General features: G+C 45.2%; 2 protein-coding genes across 6 annotated transcripts in view; both read left to right on the forward strand.

Moving 5' to 3' along the window:
- Positions 1-996: 996 nt before the first annotated feature.
- On the forward strand, positions 997-17,913 carry LOC106598884 (hemicentin-1). 3 transcript variants are annotated; one of them, XR_014391942.1, is made up of 36 exons: positions 997-1,310; positions 1,414-1,764; positions 1,889-2,152; positions 2,250-2,579; positions 2,683-3,033; positions 3,158-3,421; positions 3,519-3,848; positions 3,952-4,302; positions 4,427-4,690; positions 4,788-5,117; positions 5,221-5,571; positions 5,696-5,959; positions 6,057-6,386; positions 6,490-6,840; positions 6,965-7,228; positions 7,326-7,655; positions 7,759-8,109; positions 8,234-8,497; positions 8,595-8,924; positions 9,028-9,378; positions 9,503-9,766; positions 9,863-10,192; positions 10,296-10,646; positions 10,771-11,034; positions 11,132-11,461; positions 11,565-11,915; positions 12,040-12,303; positions 12,401-12,730; positions 12,834-13,184; positions 13,309-13,572; positions 13,670-13,999; positions 14,103-14,453; positions 14,578-14,841; positions 14,939-15,268; positions 15,372-15,949; positions 16,203-17,913. XR_014391942.1 is itself a non-coding variant. In XM_082973710.1 (36 exons), exons 1-36 carry the CDS (start codon positions 1,028-1,030, stop codon positions 15,762-15,764), a joined length of 10,953 nt encoding a protein of 3,650 aa, XP_082829836.1. In that variant the 5' UTR covers positions 997-1,027; the 3' UTR covers positions 15,765-17,913. The 3 variants fall into 3 exon arrangements, 2 of the variants coding, with proteins under 2 accessions (XP_082829836.1, XP_082829835.1); XM_082973710.1 differs by having other exon boundaries at positions 15,372-15,640; positions 15,759-17,913; XM_082973709.1 differs by having other exon boundaries at positions 15,372-17,913.
- A 65-nt stretch (positions 17,914-17,978) lies between these two features.
- The window catches only part of LOC106601280 (cdc42-interacting protein 4 homolog), a 31,331-nt gene continuing 31,032 nt past the window's right edge, over positions 17,979-18,277 (forward strand). For all 3 annotated transcript variants that reach the window (XM_014193367.3, XM_014193369.3, XM_014193371.3), the window contains exon 1: positions 17,979-18,273. In XM_014193367.3, coding sequence (XP_014048842.1) covers positions 18,250-18,273 — 24 coding nt within the window. In that variant the 5' untranslated portion in view covers positions 17,979-18,249. The remainder of the gene's footprint in view (positions 18,274-18,277) is intronic.

Below are 18,277 nucleotides of genomic sequence, written 5' to 3' on the forward strand. Positions count from 1 at the left end.
TTGTATGTATACAGTCCGTTATTGTGGGCTAGTTTATTGTGTTGTATTTATTGATTCCTTGAGTAAATTACGTTTCTTACTCATATCTGCTGTCCTGCACCTGACTCCTCCACACCAGCTACACACAGGCCGATTACACCTATATAAACTCCATATTTGACAGAAGCACCATTGTCACGTTTGTAACACATAGGGATGGACTATGTGCTTTACAGTGCACTATTAAGCAATTGTTGTTCCATGATATACTGTACTTCCACAATAGGAAATGCGTCTGAATATTTTGGGCAAGGTGATTCCCCTTTCAGCATGTTTCAGAAGGGATGAGATCATCAACAACCTAATGTAATATTTTCATGAGAAATTTAAATGTTTGGGCAACCAATGATCAGCCATTTCATGTAATGTGGCTCAGAGTTCACCCGTACTGCAGTTTCCAGGAAAGGTCATTGTGAAATCCAAACAAAGACTAAAGGCACCACCCACTCTGACTTTATCACCAGCTGCAGATGAAGCATGTCTACCTGACATCAACCACCTGACTCTGGAGCCTCCTGTGGCGGTGGTGAGACACGGGGATCCACTGGAGGTCAACTGCAGTACATTGTTCAACACCCACCTAGGGATGCACTGGGTCTCTACAGAAGGAAATACAAGCTTGGAGAAAAATAGCCAGTTTGTCACCTGGAACATGACTGTGGTGGACTGGGGTACACAGGCTCGGTGCAACATAAAGTTGAATGGGAGTCTCCTATGCAGTCAAGACCTTACTCTCACTGTGTACAGTAAGTGTGTCCCATTGAATATGAGTATATTCATTAGGAAAACATCACCGTTTAGCGAGTATGAAATAATGTTGTTGTTTTTTCTGTACAATAGTGAAGTCCACTATACAATTAACACATACAAGTAGGAAGTATAAAAGAGAAATGAAAAATACATGTGGAAAACAATTATTGAAAAAATGATTTCTATCACAGAGATTCCAGACAGCGTCTCCATCTCTGTTTTGAGACACTCTGGTCCCATGGTGGAGGGGACAGAGTACCAGCTGCAGTGTGACATACAGAACATCGCTCCTCTACAGAACCTGGTTGTGAAGTGGTACAAAGGGAATGAACCCTTAGATAATGTAACTTACAGTATCGTCAGTAAGACACCAGTGGATGTGTCTGATACTCTGATGATCAGCCCCAGTAGACATGATGATGGAGCTCAGTATAGATGTAGAGCACAACTGGACCTGGGACCAGAGGGACCACAACCCCATCCTACAGTGACATCAGAACCTCTCAACATTACTGTGCACTGTGAGTTTATCAATACACGATCTTGCCTCTGTACCCCTGACCAGGAGGGAAGTTCTACAACTGTATACGTTTAAAACTGCCTAAAAGCACCTCTTCTCCTCAGACGCTCCTGAGTTCCTTCCAGGGAATGACACAGTGGAGGTGAGTGCAGGCAGTGATGTGTCTCTGGACTGCAGTGCTGAGGGGAACCCTCCTCCTGAGCTGAGGTGGACCAACAACACTGCAGAGGGAAATGCCAATGAGACCACTGTAGGGCGCCTGCGTACTCTCAATATCTCCAGAGTAACAGCTAATGCAACTTACAACTGCACAGTCACAAATAGACTGGGCTCCATCACCAAGCAGATACATGTCCTTGTAGAAGTACCTCCACAACAACACCCAACGATGTTCTCCACAGCACCCTCAACTCCAGGAACTATGACCACCCTCCCAGCAACAGCCAAGCCAAAATGTATTTTCCAGCTCATCTCTGCAGTCACACTATTTAACTCACCCTCACTTATCTCACAAGGCAGAACAGTTTATATTTGATGTGGATTTCACATTGATGTCTTCATTCTTGTATGTTTTTACAGTAGTTACCTTTCCTCTTGAGCTCAACCCTCCCAGAGTGGTGGTGAGATATGGAGACTCAGTCTCAGTCAACTGCAGCACATCATTCACAGACCATGAGGGGATGGGCTGGGAGGCCACATTTGGAGGTACAGGTTTTGAACAAGAAGTCAATGTTGTCACCTGGACTGTGGATAACCTTATTGATTGGACAATAGAACCTACATGCTACATCACTCTCATTGACGGCGAACAACCCTCAGAAGTACTTCCAGTCATTCTCTACAGTGAGTATTTTCCTCCTTGTGAATGTGAAAGGTATGTTTCTATTTAACTGTATACCAGCATTGAGGTTTTTTTTAACATTGTTGACCTCCTCCACAGAGACTCCAGACAGCATCTCCATCTCTGTTCTGAGACACTCTGGTCCCATGGTGGAGGGGACAGAGTACCAGCTGCAGTGTGACATACAGAACATCGCTCCTCTACAGAACCTGGTTGTGAAGTGGTACAAAGGGAATGAACCCTTAGATAATGTAACTTACAGTATCGTCAGTAAGACACCAGTGGATGTGTCTGATACTCTGATTATCAGCCCCAGTAGACATGATGATGGAGCTCAGTATAGATGTAGAGCAGAACTGGACCTGGGACCAGAGGGACCACAACCCCATCCTACAGTGACATCAGAACCTCTCAACATTACTGTGCACTGTGAGTTTATCAATACACGATCTTGCCTCTGTACCCCTGACCAGGAGGGAAGTTCTACAACTGTATACGTTTAAAACTGCCTAAAAGCACCTCTTCTCCTCAGACACTCCTGAGTTCCTTCCAGGGAATGACACAGTGGAGGTGAGTGCAGGCAGTGATGTGTCTCTGGACTGCAGTGCTGAGGGGAACCCTCCTCCTGAGCTGAGGTGGACCAACAACACTGCAGAGGGAAATGCCAATGAGACCACTGTAGGGCGCCTGCGTACTCTCAATATCTCCAGAGTAACAGCTAATGCAACTTACAACTGCACAGTCACAAATAGACTGGGCTCCATCACCAAGCAGATACATGTCCTTGTAGAAGTACCTCCACAACAACACCCAACGATGTTCTCCACAGCACCCTCAACTCCAGGAACTATGACCACCCTCCCAGCAACAGCCAAGCCAAAATGTATTTTCCAGCTCATCTCTGCAGTCACACTATTTAACTCACCCTCACTTATCTCACAAGGCAGAACAGTTTATATTTGATGTGGATTTCACATTGATGTCTTCATTCTTGTATGTTTTTACAGTAGTTACCTTTCCTCTTGAGCTCAACCCTCCCAGAGTGGTGGTGAGATATGGAGACTCAGTCTCAGTCAACTGCAGCACATCATTCACAGACCATGAGGGGATGGGCTGGGAGGCCACATTTGGAGGTACAGGTTTTGAACAAGAAGTCAATGTTGTCACCTGGACTGTGGATAACCTTATTGATTGGACAATAGAACCTACATGCTACATCACTCTCATTGACGGCGAACAACCCTCAGAAGTACTTCCAGTCATTCTCTACAGTGAGTATTTTCCTCCTTGTGAATGTGAAAGGTATGTTTCTATTTAACTGTATACCAGCATTGAGTTTTTTTTTAACATTGTTGACCTCTTCCACAGAGACTCCAGACAGCATCTCCATCTCTGTTCTGAGACACTCTGGTCCCATGGTGGAGGGGACAGAGTACCAGCTGCAGTGTGACATACAGAACATCGCTCCTCTACAGAACCTGGTTGTGAAGTGGTACAAAGGGAATGAACCCTTAGATAATGTAACTTACAGTATCGTCAGTAAGACACCAGTGGATGTGTCTGATACTCTGATGATCAGCCCCAGTAGACATGATGATGGAGCTCAGTATAGATGTAGAGCACAACTGGACCTGGGACCAGAGGGACCACAACCCCATCCTACAGTGACATCAGAACCTCTCAACATTACTGTGCACTGTGAGTTTATCAATACACGATCTTGCCTCTGTACCCCTGACCAGGAGGGAAGTTCTACAACTGTATACGTTTAAAACTGCCTAAAAGCACCTCTTCTCCTCAGACACTCCTGAGTTCCTTCCAGGGAATGACACAGTGGAGGTGAGTGCAGGCAGTGATGTGTCTCTGGACTGCAGTGCTGAGGGGAACCCTCCTCCTGAGCTGAGGTGGACCAACAACACTGCAGAGGGAAATGCCAATGAGACCACTGTAGGGCGCCTGCGTACTCTCAATATCTCCAGAGTAACAGCTAATGCAACTTACAACTGCACAGTCACAAATAGACTGGGCTCCATCACCAAGCAGATACATGTCCTTGTAGAAGTACCTCCACAACAACACCCAACGATGTTCTCCACAGCACCCTCAACTCCAGGAACTATGACCACCCTCCCAGCAACAGCCAAGCCAAAATGTATTTTCCAGCTCATCTCTGCAGTCACACTATTTAACTCACCCTCACTTATCTCACAAGGCAGAACAGTTTATATTTGATGTGGATTTCACATTGATGTCTTCATTCTTGTATGTTTTTACAGTAGTTACCTTTCCTCTTGAGCTCAACCCTCCCAGAGTGGTGGTGAGATATGGAGACTCAGTCTCAGTCAACTGCAGCACATCATTCACAGACCATGAGGGGATGGGCTGGGAGGCCACATTTGGAGGTACAGGTTTTGAACAAGAAGTCAATGTTGTCACCTGGACTGTGGATAACCTTATTGATTGGACAATAGAACCTACATGCTACATCACTCTCATTGACGGCGAACAACCCTCAGAAGTACTTCCAGTCATTCTCTACAGTGAGTATTTTCCTCCTTGTGAATGTGAAAGGTATGTTTCTATTTAACTGTATACCAGCATTGAGTTTTTTTTTAACATTGTTGACCTCTTCCACAGAGACTCCAGACAGCATCTCCATCTCTGTTCTGAGACACTCTGGTCCCATGGTGGAGGGGACAGAGTACCAGCTGCAGTGTGACATACAGAACATCGCTCCTCTACAGAACCTGGTTGTGAAGTGGTACAAAGGGAATGAACCCTTAGATAATGTAACTTACAGTATCGTCAGTAAGACACCAGTGGATGTGTCTGATACTCTGATGATCAGCCCCAGTAGACATGATGATGGAGCTCAGTATAGATGTAGAGCACAACTGGACCTGGGACCAGAGGGACCACAACCCCATCCTACAGTGACATCAGAACCTCTCAACATTACTGTGCACTGTGAGTTTATCAATACACGATCTTGCCTCTGTACCCCTGACCAGGAGGGAAGTTCTACAACTGTATACGTTTAAAACTGCCTAAAAGCACCTCTTCTCCTCAGACACTCCTGAGTTCCTTCCAGGGAATGACACAGTGGAGGTGAGTGCAGGCAGTGATGTGTCTCTGGACTGCAGTGCTGAGGGGAACCCTCCTCCTGAGCTGAGGTGGACCAACAACACTGCAGAGGGAAATGCCAATGAGACCACTGTAGGGCGCCTGCGTACTCTCAATATCTCCAGAGTAACAGCTAATGCAACTTACAACTGCACAGTCACAAATAGACTGGGCTCCATCACCAAGCAGATACATGTCCTTGTAGAAGTACCTCCACAACAACACCCAACGATGTTCTCCACAGCACCCTCAACTCCAGGAACTATGACCACCCTCCCAGCAACAGCCAAGCCAAAATGTATTTTCCAGCTCATCTCTGCAGTCACACTATTTAACTCACCCTCACTTATCTCACAAGGCAGAACAGTTTATATTTGATGTGGATTTCACATTGATGTCTTCATTCTTGTATGTTTTTACAGTAGTTACCTTTCCTCTTGAGCTCAACCCTCCCAGAGTGGTGGTGAGATATGGAGACTCAGTCTCAGTCAACTGCAGCACATCATTCACAGACCATGAGGGGATGGGCTGGGAGGCCACATTTGGAGGTACAGGTTTTGAACAAGAAGTCAATGTTGTCACCTGGACTGTGGATAACCTTATTGATTGGACAATAGAACCTACATGCTACATCACTCTCATTGACGGCGAACAACCCTCAGAAGTACTTCCAGTCATTCTCTACAGTGAGTATTTTCCTCCTTGTGAATGTGAAAGGTATGTTTCTATTTAACTGTATACCAGCATTGAGTTTTTTTTTAACATTGTTGACCTCTTCCACAGAGACTCCAGACAGCATCTCCATCTCTGTTCTGAGACACTCTGGTCCCATGGTGGAGGGGACAGAGTACCAGCTGCAGTGTGACATACAGAACATCGCTCCTCTACAGAACCTGGTTGTGAAGTGGTACAAAGGGAATGAACCCTTAGATAATGTAACTTACAGTATCGTCAGTAAGACACCAGTGGATGTGTCTGATACTCTGATGATCAGCCCCAGTAGACATGATGATGGAGCTCAGTATAGATGTAGAGCACAACTGGACCTGGGACCAGAGGGACCACAACCCCATCCTACAGTGACATCAGAACCTCTCAACATTACTGTGCACTGTGAGTTTATCAATACACGATCTTGCCTCTGTACCCCTGACCAGGAGGGAAGTTCTACAACTGTATACGTTTAAAACTGCCTAAAAGCACCTCTTCTCCTCAGACACTCCTGAGTTCCTTCCAGGGAATGACACAGTGGAGGTGAGTGCAGGCAGTGATGTGTCTCTGGACTGCAGTGCTGAGGGGAACCCTCCTCCTGAGCTGAGGTGGACCAACAACACTGCAGAGGGAAATGCCAATGAGACCACTGTAGGGCGCCTGCGTACTCTCAATATCTCCAGAGTAACAGCTAATGCAACTTACAACTGCACAGTCACAAATAGACTGGGCTCCATCACCAAGCAGATACATGTCCTTGTAGAAGTACCTCCACAACAACACCCAACGATGTTCTCCACAGCACCCTCAACTCCAGGAACTATGACCACCCTCCCAGCAACAGCCAAGCCAAAATGTATTTTCCAGCTCATCTCTGCAGTCACACTATTTAACTCACCCTCACTTATCTCACAAGGCAGAACAGTTTATATTTGATGTGGATTTCACATTGATGTCTTCATTCTTGTATGTTTTTACAGTAGTTACCTTTCCTCTTGAGCTCAACCCTCCCAGAGTGGTGGTGAGATATGGAGACTCAGTCTCAGTCAACTGCAGCACATCATTCACAGACCATGAGGGGATGGGCTGGGAGGCCACATTTGGAGGTACAGGTTTTGAACAAGAAGTCAATGTTGTCACCTGGACTGTGGATAACCTTATTGATTGGACAATAGAACCTACATGCTACATCACTCTCATTGACGGCGAACAACCCTCAGAAGTACTTCCAGTCATTCTCTACAGTGAGTATTTTCCTCCTTGTGAATGTGAAAGGTATGTTTCTATTTAACTGTATACCAGCATTGAGTTTTTTTTTAACATTGTTGACCTCTTCCACAGAGACTCCAGACAGCATCTCCATCTCTGTTCTGAGACACTCTGGTCCCATGGTGGAGGGGACAGAGTACCAGCTGCAGTGTGACATACAGAACATCGCTCCTCTACAGAACCTGGTTGTGAAGTGGTACAAAGGGAATGAACCCTTAGATAATGTAACTTACAGTATCGTCAGTAAGACACCAGTGGATGTGTCTGATACTCTGATGATCAGCCCCAGTAGACATGATGATGGAGCTCAGTATAGATGTAGAGCACAACTGGACCTGGGACCAGAGGGACCACAACCCCATCCTACAGTGACATCAGAACCTCTCAACATTACTGTGCACTGTGAGTTTATCAATACACGATCTTGCCTCTGTACCCCTGACCAGGAGGGAAGTTCTACAACTGTATACGTTTAAAACTGCCTAAAAGCACCTCTTCTCCTCAGACACTCCTGAGTTCCTTCCAGGGAATGACACAGTGGAGGTGAGTGCAGGCAGTGATGTGTCTCTGGACTGCAGTGCTGAGGGGAACCCTCCTCCTGAGCTGAGGTGGACCAACAACACTGCAGAGGGAAATGCCAATGAGACCACTGTAGGGCGCCTGCGTACTCTCAATATCTCCAGAGTAACAGCTAATGCAACTTACAACTGCACAGTCACAAATAGACTGGGCTCCATCACCAAGCAGATACATGTCCTTGTAGAAGTACCTCCACAACAACACCCAACGATGTTCTCCACAGCACCCTCAACTCCAGGAACTATGACCACCCTCCCAGCAACAGCCAAGCCAAAATGTATTTTCCAGCTCATCTCTGCAGTCACACTATTTAACTCACCCTCACTTATCTCACAAGGCAGAACAGTTTATATTTGATGTGGATTTCACATTGATGTCTTCATTCTTGTATGTTTTTACAGTAGTTACCTTTCCTCTTGAGCTCAACCCTCCCAGAGTGGTGGTGAGATATGGAGACTCAGTCTCAGTCAACTGCAGCACATCATTCACAGACCATGAGGGGATGGGCTGGGAGGCCACATTTGGAGGTACAGGTTTTGAACAAGAAGTCAATGTTGTCACCTGGACTGTGGATAACCTTATTGATTGGACAATAGAACCTACATGCTACATCACTCTCATTGACGGCGAACAACCCTCAGAAGTACTTCCAGTCATTCTCTACAGTGAGTATTTTCCTCCTTGTGAATGTGAAAGGTATGTTTCTATTTAACTGTATACCAGCATTGAGTTTTTTTTTAACATTGTTGACCTCTTCCACAGAGACTCCAGACAGCATCTCCATCTCTGTTCTGAGACACTCTGGTCCCATGGTGGAGGGGACAGAGTACCAGCTGCAGTGTGACATACAGAACATCGCTCCTCTACAGAACCTGGTTGTGAAGTGGTACAAAGGGAATGAACCCTTAGATAATGTAACTTACAGTATCGTCAGTAAGACACCAGTGGATGTGTCTGATACTCTGATGATCAGCCCCAGTAGACATGATGATGGAGCTCAGTATAGATGTAGAGCACAACTGGACCTGGGACCAGAGGGACCACAACCCCATCCTACAGTGACATCAGAACCTCTCAACATTACTGTGCACTGTGAGTTTATCAATACACGATCTTGCCTCTGTACCCCTGACCAGGAGGGAAGTTCTACAACTGTATACGTTTAAAACTGCCTAAAAGCACCTCTTCTCCTCAGACACTCCTGAGTTCCTTCCAGGGAATGACACAGTGGAGGTGAGTGCAGGCAGTGATGTGTCTCTGGACTGCAGTGCTGAGGGGAACCCTCCTCCTGAGCTGAGGTGGACCAACAACACTGCAGAGGGAAATGCCAATGAGACCACTGTAGGGCGCCTGCGTACTCTCAATATCTCCAGAGTAACAGCTAATGCAACTTACAACTGCACAGTCACAAATAGACTGGGCTCCATCACCAAGCAGATACATGTCCTTGTAGAAGTACCTCCACAACAACACCCAACGATGTTCTCCACAGCACCCTCAACTCCAGGAACTATGACCACCCTCCCAGCAACAGCCAAGCCAAAATGTATTTTCCAGCTCATCTCTGCAGTCACACTATTTAACTCACCCTCACTTATCTCACAAGGCAGAACAGTTTATATTTGATGTGGATTTCACATTGATGTCTTCATTCTTGTATGTTTTTACAGTAGTTACCTTTCCTCTTGAGCTCAACCCTCCCAGAGTGGTGGTGAGATATGGAGACTCAGTCTCAGTCAACTGCAGCACATCATTCACAGACCATGAGGGGATGGGCTGGGAGGCCACATTTGGAGGTACAGGTTTTGAACAAGAAGTCAATGTTGTCACCTGGACTGTGGATAACCTTATTGATTGGACAATAGAACCTACATGCTACATCACTCTCATTGACGGCGAACAACCCTCAGAAGTACTTCCAGTCATTCTCTACAGTGAGTATTTTCCTCCTTGTGAATGTGAAAGGTATGTTTCTATTTAACTGTATACCAGCATTGAGTTTTTTTTAACATTGTTGACCTCTTCCACAGAGACTCCAGACAGCATCTCCATCTCTGTTCTGAGACACTCTGGTCCCATGGTGGAGGGGACAGAGTACCAGCTGCAGTGTGACATACAGAACATCGCTCCTCTACAGAACCTGGTTGTGAAGTGGTACAAAGGGAATGAACCCTTAGATAATGTAACTTACAGTATCGTCAGTAAGACACCAGTGGATGTGTCTGATACTCTGATGATCAGCCCCAGTAGACATGATGATGGAGCTCAGTATAGATGTAGAGCACAACTGGACCTGGGACCAGAGGGACCACAACCCCATCCTACAGTGACATCAGAACCTCTCAACATTACTGTGCACTGTGAGTTTATCAATACACGATCTTGCCTCTGTACCCCTGACCAGGAGGGAAGTTCTACAACTGTATACGTTTAAAACTGCCTAAAAGCACCTCTTCTCCTCAGACGCTCCTGAGTTCCTTCCAGGGAATGACACAGTGGAGGTGAGTGCAGGCAGTGATGTGTCTCTGGACTGCAGTGCTGAGGGGAACCCTCCTCCTGAGCTGAGGTGGACCAACAACACTGCAGAGGGAAATGCCAATGAGACCACTGTAGGGCGCCTGCGTACTCTCAATATCTCCAGAGTAACAGCTAATGCAACTTACAACTGCACAGTCACAAATAGACTGGGCTCCATCACCAAGCAGATACATGTCCTTGTAGAAGTACCTCCACAACAACACCCAACGATGTTCTCCACAGCACCCTCAACTCCAGGAACTATGACCACCCTCCCAGCAACAGCCAAGCCAAAATGTATTTTCCAGCTCATCTCTGCAGTCACACTATTTAACTCACCCTCACTTATCTCACAAGGCAGAACAGTTTATATTTGATGTGGATTTCACATTGATGTCTTCATTCTTGTATGTTTTTACAGTAGTTACCTTTCCTCTTGAGCTCAACCCTCCCAGAGTGGTGGTGAGATATGGAGACTCAGTCTCAGTCAACTGCAGCACATCATTCACAGACCATGAGGGGATGGGCTGGGAGGCCACATTTGGAGGTACAGGTTTTGAACAAGAAGTCAATGTTGTCACCTGGACTGTGGATAACCTTATTGATTGGACAATAGAACCTACATGCTACATCACTCTCATTGACGGCGAACAACCCTCAGAAGTACTTCCAGTCATTCTCTACAGTGAGTATTTTCCTCCTTGTGAATGTGAAAGGTATGTTTCTATTTAACTGTATACCAGCATTGAGTTTTTTTTTAACATTGTTGACCTCTTCCACAGAGACTCCAGACAGCATCTCCATCTCTGTTCTGAGACACTCTGGTCCCATGGTGGAGGGGACAGAGTACCAGCTGCAGTGTGACATACAGAACATCGCTCCTCTACAGAACCTGGTTGTGAAGTGGTACAAAGGGAATGAACCCTTAGATAATGTAACTTACAGTATCGTCAGTAAGACACCAGTGGATGTGTCTGATACTCTGATGATCAGCCCCAGTAGACATGATGATGGAGCTCAGTATAGATGTAGAGCACAACTGGACCTGGGACCAGAGGGACCACAACCCCATCCTACAGTGACATCAGAACCTCTCAACATTACTGTGCACTGTGAGTTTATCAATACACGATCTTGCCTCTGTACCCCTGACCAGGAGGGAAGTTCTACAACTGTATACGTTTAAAACTGCCTAAAAGCACCTCTTCTCCTCAGACACTCCTGAGTTCCTTCCAGGGAATGACACAGTGGAGGTGAGTGCAGGCAGTGATGTGTCTCTGGACTGCAGTGCTGAGGGGAACCCTCCTCCTGAGCTGAGGTGGACCAACAACACTGCAGAGGGAAATGCCAATGAGACCACTGTAGGGCGCCTGCGTACTCTCAATATCTCCAGAGTAACAGCTAATGCAACTTACAACTGCACAGTCACAAATAGACTGGGCTCCATCACCAAGCAGATACATGTCCTTGTAGAAGTACCTCCACAACAACACCCAACGATGTTCTCCACAGCACCCTCAACTCCAGGAACTATGACCACCCTCCCAGCAACAGCCAAGCCAAAATGTATTTTCCAGCTCATCTCTGCAGTCACACTATTTAACTCACCCTCACTTATCTCACAAGGCAGAACAGTTTATATTTGATGTGGATTTCACATTGATGTCTTCATTCTTGTATGTTTTTACAGTAGTTACCTTTCCTCTTGAGCTCAACCCTCCCAGAGTGGTGGTGAGATATGGAGACTCAGTCTCAGTCAACTGCAGCACATCATTCACAGACCATGAGGGGATGGGCTGGGAGGCCACATTTGGAGGTACAGGTTTTGAACAAGAAGTCAATGTTGTCACCTGGACTGTGGATAACCTTATTGATTGGACAATAGAACCTACATGCTACATCACTCTCATTGACGGCGAACAACCCTCAGAAGTACTTCCAGTCATTCTCTACAGTGAGTATTTTCCTCCTTGTGAATGTGAAAGGTATGTTTCTATTTAACTGTATACCAGCATTGAGTTTTTTTTTAACATTGTTGACCTCTTCCACAGAGACTCCAGACAGCATCTCCATCTCTGTTCTGAGACACTCTGGTCCCATGGTGGAGGGGACAGAGTACCAGCTGCAGTGTGACATACAGAACATCGCTCCTCTACAGAACCTGGTTGTGAAGTGGTACAAAGGGAATGAACCCTTAGATAATGTAACTTACAGTATCGTCAGTAAGACACCAGTGGATGTGTCTGATACTCTGATGATCAGCCCCAGTAGACATGATGATGGAGCTCAGTATAGATGTAGAGCACAACTGGACCTGGGACCAGAGGGACCACAACCCCATCCTACAGTGACATCAGAACCTCTCAACATTACTGTGCACTGTGAGTTTATCAATACACGATCTTGCCTCTGTACCCCTGACCAGGAGGGAAGTTCTACAACTGTATACGTTTAAAACTGCCTAAAAGCACCTCTTCTCCTCAGACACTCCTGAGTTCCTTCCAGGGAATGACACAGTGGAGGTGAGTGCAGGCAGTGATGTGTCTCTGGACTGCAGTGCTGAGGGGAACCCTCCTCCTGAGCTGAGGTGGACCAACAACACTGCAGAGGGAAATGCCAATGAGACCACTGTAGGGCGCCTGCGTACTCTCAATATCTCCAGAGTAACAGCTAATGCAACTTACAACTGCACAGTCACAAATAGACTGGGCTCCATCACCAAGCAGATACATGTCCTTGTAGAAGTACCTCCACAACAACACCCAACGATGTTCTCCACAGCACCCTCAACTCCAGGAACTATGACCACCCTCCCAGCAACAGCCAAGCCAAAATGTATTTTCCAGCTCATCTCTGCAGTCACACTATTTAACTCACCCTCACTTATCTCACAAGGCAGAACAGTTTATATTTGATGTGGATTTCACATTGATGTCTTCATTCTTGTATGTTTTTACAGTAGTTACCTTTCCTCTTGAGCTCAACCCTCCCAGAGTGGTGGTGAGATATGGAGACTCAGTCTCAGTCAACTGCAGCACATCATTCACAGACCATGAGGGGATGGGCTGGGAGGCCACATTTGGAGGTACAGGTTTTGAACAAGAAGTCAATGTTGTCACCTGGACTGTGGATAACCTTATTGATTGGACAATAGAACCTACATGCTACATCACTCTCATTGACGGCGAACAACCCTCAGAAGTACTTCCAGTCATTCTCTACAGTGAGTATTTTCCTCCTTGTGAATGTGAAAGGTATGTTTCTATTTAACTGTATACCAGCATTGAGTTTTTTTTTAACATTGTTGACCTCTTCCACAGAGACTCCAGACAGCATCTCCATCTCTGTTCTGAGACACTCTGGTCCCATGGTGGAGGGGACAGAGTACCAGCTGCAGTGTGACATACAGAACATCGCTCCTCTACAGAACCTGGTTGTGAAGTGGTACAAAGGGAATGAACCCTTAGATAATGTAACTTACAGTATCGTCAGTAAGACACCAGTGGATGTGTCTGATACTCTGATGATCAGCCCCAGTAGACATGATGATGGAGCTCAGTATAGATGTAGAGCACAACTGGACCTGGGACCAGAGGGACCACAACCCCATCCTACAGTGACATCAGAACCTCTCAACATTACTGTGCACTGTGAGTTTATCAATACACGATCTTGCCTCTGTACCCCTGACCAGGAGGGAAGTTCTACAACTGTATACGTTTAAAACTGCCTAAAAGCACCTCTTCTCCTCAGACACTCCTGAGTTCCTTCCAGGGAATGACACAGTGGAGGTGAGTGCAGGCAGTGATGTGTCTCTGGACTGCAGTGCTGAGGGGAACCCTCCTCCTGAGCTGAGGTGGACCAACAACACTGCAGAGGGAAATGCCAATGAGACCACTGTAGGGCGCCTGCGTACTCTCAATATCTCCAGAGTAACAGCTAATGCAACTTACAACTGCACAGTCACAAATAGACTGGGCTCCATCACCAAGCAGATACATGTCCTTGTAGAAGTACCTCCACAACAACACCCAACGATGTTCTCCACAGCACCCTCAACTCCAGGAACTATGACCACCCTCCCAGCAACAGCCAAGCCAAAATGTATTTTCCAGCTCATCTCTGCAGTCACACTATTTAACTCACCCTCACTTATCTCACAAGGCAGAACAGTTTATATTTGATGTGGATTTCACATTGATGTCTTCATTCTTGTATGTTTTTACAGTAGTTACCTTTCCTCTTGAGCTCAACCCTCCCAGAGTGGTGGTGAGATATGGAGACTCAGTCTCAGTCAACTGCAGCACATCATTCACAGACCATGAGGGGATGGGCTGGGAGGCCACATTTGGAGGTACAGGTTTTGAACAAGAAGTCAATGTTGTCACCTGGACTGTGGATAACCTTATTGATTGGACAATAGAACCTACATGCTACATCACTCTCATTGACGGCGAACAACCCTCAGAAGTACTTCCAGTCATTCTCTACAGTGAGTATTTTCCTCCTTGTGAATGTGAAAGGTATGTTTCTATTTAACTGTATACCAGCATTGAGTTTTTTTTTAACATTGTTGACCTCTTCCACAGAGACTCCAGACAGCATCTCCATCTCTGTTCTGAGACACTCTGGTCCCATGGTGGAGGGGACAGAGTACCAGCTGCAGTGTGACATACAGAACATCGCTCCTCTACAGAACCTGGTTGTGAAGTGGTACAAAGGGAATGAACCCTTAGATAATGTAACTTACAGTATCGTCAGTAAGACACCAGTGGATGTGTCTGATACTCTGATGATCAGCCCCAGTAGACATGATGATGGAGCTCAGTATAGATGTAGAGCACAACTGGACCTGGGACCAGAGGGACCACAACCCCATCCTACAGTGACATCAGAACCTCTCAACATTACTGTGCACTGTGAGTTTATCAATACACGATCTTGCCTCTGTACCCCTGACCAGGAGGGAAGTTCTACAACTGTATACGTTTAAAACTGCCTAAAAGCACCTCTTCTCCTCAGACACTCCTGAGTTCCTTCCAGGGAATGACACAGTGGAGGTGAGTGCAGGCAGTGATGTGTCTCTGGACTGCAGTGCTGAGGGGAACCCTCCTCCTGAGCTGAGGTGGACCAACAACACTGCAGAGGGAAATGCCAATGAGACCACTGTAGGGCGCCTGCGTACTCTCAATATCTCCAGAGTAACAGCTAATGCAACTTACAACTGCACAGTCACAAATAGACTGGGCTCCATCACCAAGCATCAGAACCTCTCAACATTACTGTACACTGTGAGTTGGCTATTAATCTTGATATTTTTCATAAATCAAAAACACATGACGGGTATGGCTTCCAATTCCAATTGAAATCCCATAAGTTGCATAGTTTTGAGTGGTCTCTGAACTGCAGTGCTGAGGGGATCACTTCTCCTGAGATGAAGTGGAACTTCACCTCTGCACGCAATGTGACGTTGTCCACTGAGGGGCGCCAGAGGACTATTAGAATCACCACAGCCACTTCTACCAACGCTGGGATCTACATCTGCACTGCCACGAATAGAGTTGGGACGGCCACCAGAACAACAAGAGTAACTATGAAAGGTATTATAACTGACTGACTGAGGGTCATGTTATGGTAGAAACGTAGCTGACCCTGATGTAGTGATTCCTATTGTCATAAGACATACTTCATATTCTTTCAGTAAGATGAATGAATGAATCGCATTTAATTCTAAAGAGCTGAATTGCGAAACAGAAATCCTAGATCACAAGCTAGCCTGAATCAATTCATAAACAGAATTGGTCTGAATCATGTCTAAACTCTCCTGTTCTCCTTCTATTTCCTCCTCTTCAGATGACCCCACAATTATAATTATTGTAATTATTACATTAGTTATCCTGGTCAGTACCCTGGTACTCCTGAAAGTCTTCTGTATGTTGAGGAAAAGACAAGGATATTATAATTTCATAACAATCAACACCACAGTCGTCACCCAGCCAAACAATGTTCCAATGATGCCACTGTGTACAACAGGGGTAGACAAATCTGATCCAGAGGGGTATCCTACGAAGGTTTGAGGAGTTACCTAGGTAAATTATGAAAACCCTTGTGTTCAACTCGGGATAGCCAGTCATATCAAAGTGTCTCACCCTTTAGCCAGGTACATTTCAGAACGAATCTGCTCCTGAGCAGGCTAACTCCAGTCCAGTAGAGGCTGCTGAGGGGAGGACGGCCCATGATAATGGCTGGAACAGAGCGTGGATGCCATTCCACTGATTGCGCTCCAGCCATTTACCATGAGCCCGTCTTCCCCAATTAAGGTGCCACCAACCTCCTGTGAACTCCACTTACACTGAATGAAACGACTGAGCCACGAGTTGAGGACCAATGAAATAAGAATCCCTCTCGCTTGTAAAGATTGTGTCAACATCCACTTCATTTTAGGATGACAATATTTTATTCATGAAATGTTTTTTGTTTGTACATTTTTTTTAAAGGTTAAAATATATCACATTCCAAATTTAGTAATGACAGAATGCATTTTAAACTTCATGCAGTAACACTTTTGTATGACATGAAAATGATTTGGTCTACAAGCAACAATGGGATTTAATAAATCAAATCATTAAAAATACATTTCATCCACATCATTGAACAATTCATTCTGAATGAAAAGCTAAATATAATTTTTTCAAACAACAATGAGACTGCGTGATCTGCAACATTTTTTTTTCAATGTAAGATTAAAGTGGGGATTCAATCAGACTAGTGTATTTTCCTTGATTTTTGAATGTGACTTTGAGTAACAAATCTATGTGAGTTTACTGTTAATGTACTTGTATGGTATTTGGAGTCAAAGTCAACAATGTGTAGACTAGACACATAGGGACGCAACTTTGGTTTTAGAAGTGGGGGGACATAAAAACATTTTTTTTTAAATATCCAGTCGGATAAACACTCCAAGCAGCCTATGCGACTGCTCGGAGACGTCTGCATGGTCTTAAAGCACACCGTTGCATCGTTTTGTATCACATTCCAATGATAAACTGTGGGGGACAAAAAATGCAATTTCAGAATATGGGAGGGGGGACGGACATGCCCCCCATCCCCCGTCCCCAGTGAAAGTTGCGACCCTGCTAGGAATTACACTGTATAAGAAAATAACAAAAGGAAATGTATTACTGCCATGTGCTCTTGAACAAATAGTGTTGTAAAATTTGAGGATTTATGTAAGTATGAAGTAGCTAGAATACTGTCGATACATGGGCCTTGATTCAGTGGTACAGTTTGTTGAATTGTGTTTAAACAATCTTAACTATGAGCTTTTTGTGTGACTAGCGTTTTTTTAATGCTTTTGTAGATTTTTGGCTGTTCAAGTGTCTTGCATCTGTCATCATACAAAGGAATTTAATAAGAATGTTCATATTTCTATATCAATGCTTAATTGTATTGCTTGCTGTAGTCTAATTACAGTAGAATCTGAACATTAATTTTCCTTTATAAAACTATTTTCAAAACTGTTTTTAAAAGTAAATAAACAAGCATCACTGCTTATGACATGCCACTGCCAGTCTGTCGCCAGTGAACATTTTATTGAAGGCAAATACATTAGGGATCTGTCCCTTTAAGAATTAGGATTTGGGAGTGACGCGGATATGAAAGCTAGTTTATCCCTCTTTCCTTTGCAACGAATATTGTTTAGATTAACTAGACTAGTTAGCGATAACTAGCTAAATTATAGGGAGAAATGATTCTCACTGTTTAGAAACGGAAAGGATACCAGAAGGGGTATTTGAGTGTCCTCGGAATTCATATATCAGGATTGAGGCGTCCTCCAAATTGGGATAACTTTGAAGAAGTTCTTTGTATTCAGGGATCCGCTGATAAGAAGACGTTAAACATGGACTGGGGAACGGATCTCTGGGTGA

The sequence above is a fragment of the Salmo salar genome, chromosome 03, assembly GCF_965601325.2.
Source record: "Salmo salar chromosome 03, fSalSal1, whole genome shotgun sequence".
Classification (NCBI taxonomy): Eukaryota; Metazoa; Chordata; class Actinopteri; order Salmoniformes; family Salmonidae; genus Salmo; species Salmo salar.

Excerpts from the sequence above, each read along its gene's own strand:
- LOC106598884 (XM_082973709.1), top strand. The coding sequence starts at position 1,028 with ATGGTGGAGGGGACAGAGTACCAGCTGCAGTGTGACATACAGAACATC. Across the intron at positions 3,422-3,518 it reads ACTTCCAGTCATTCTCTACA|AGACTCCAGACAGCATCTCC; the intron begins GTGAGTATTTTC and ends CCTCTTCCACAG. Across the intron at positions 11,035-11,131 it reads ACTTCCAGTCATTCTCTACA|AGACTCCAGACAGCATCTCC; the intron begins GTGAGTATTTTC and ends CCTCTTCCACAG.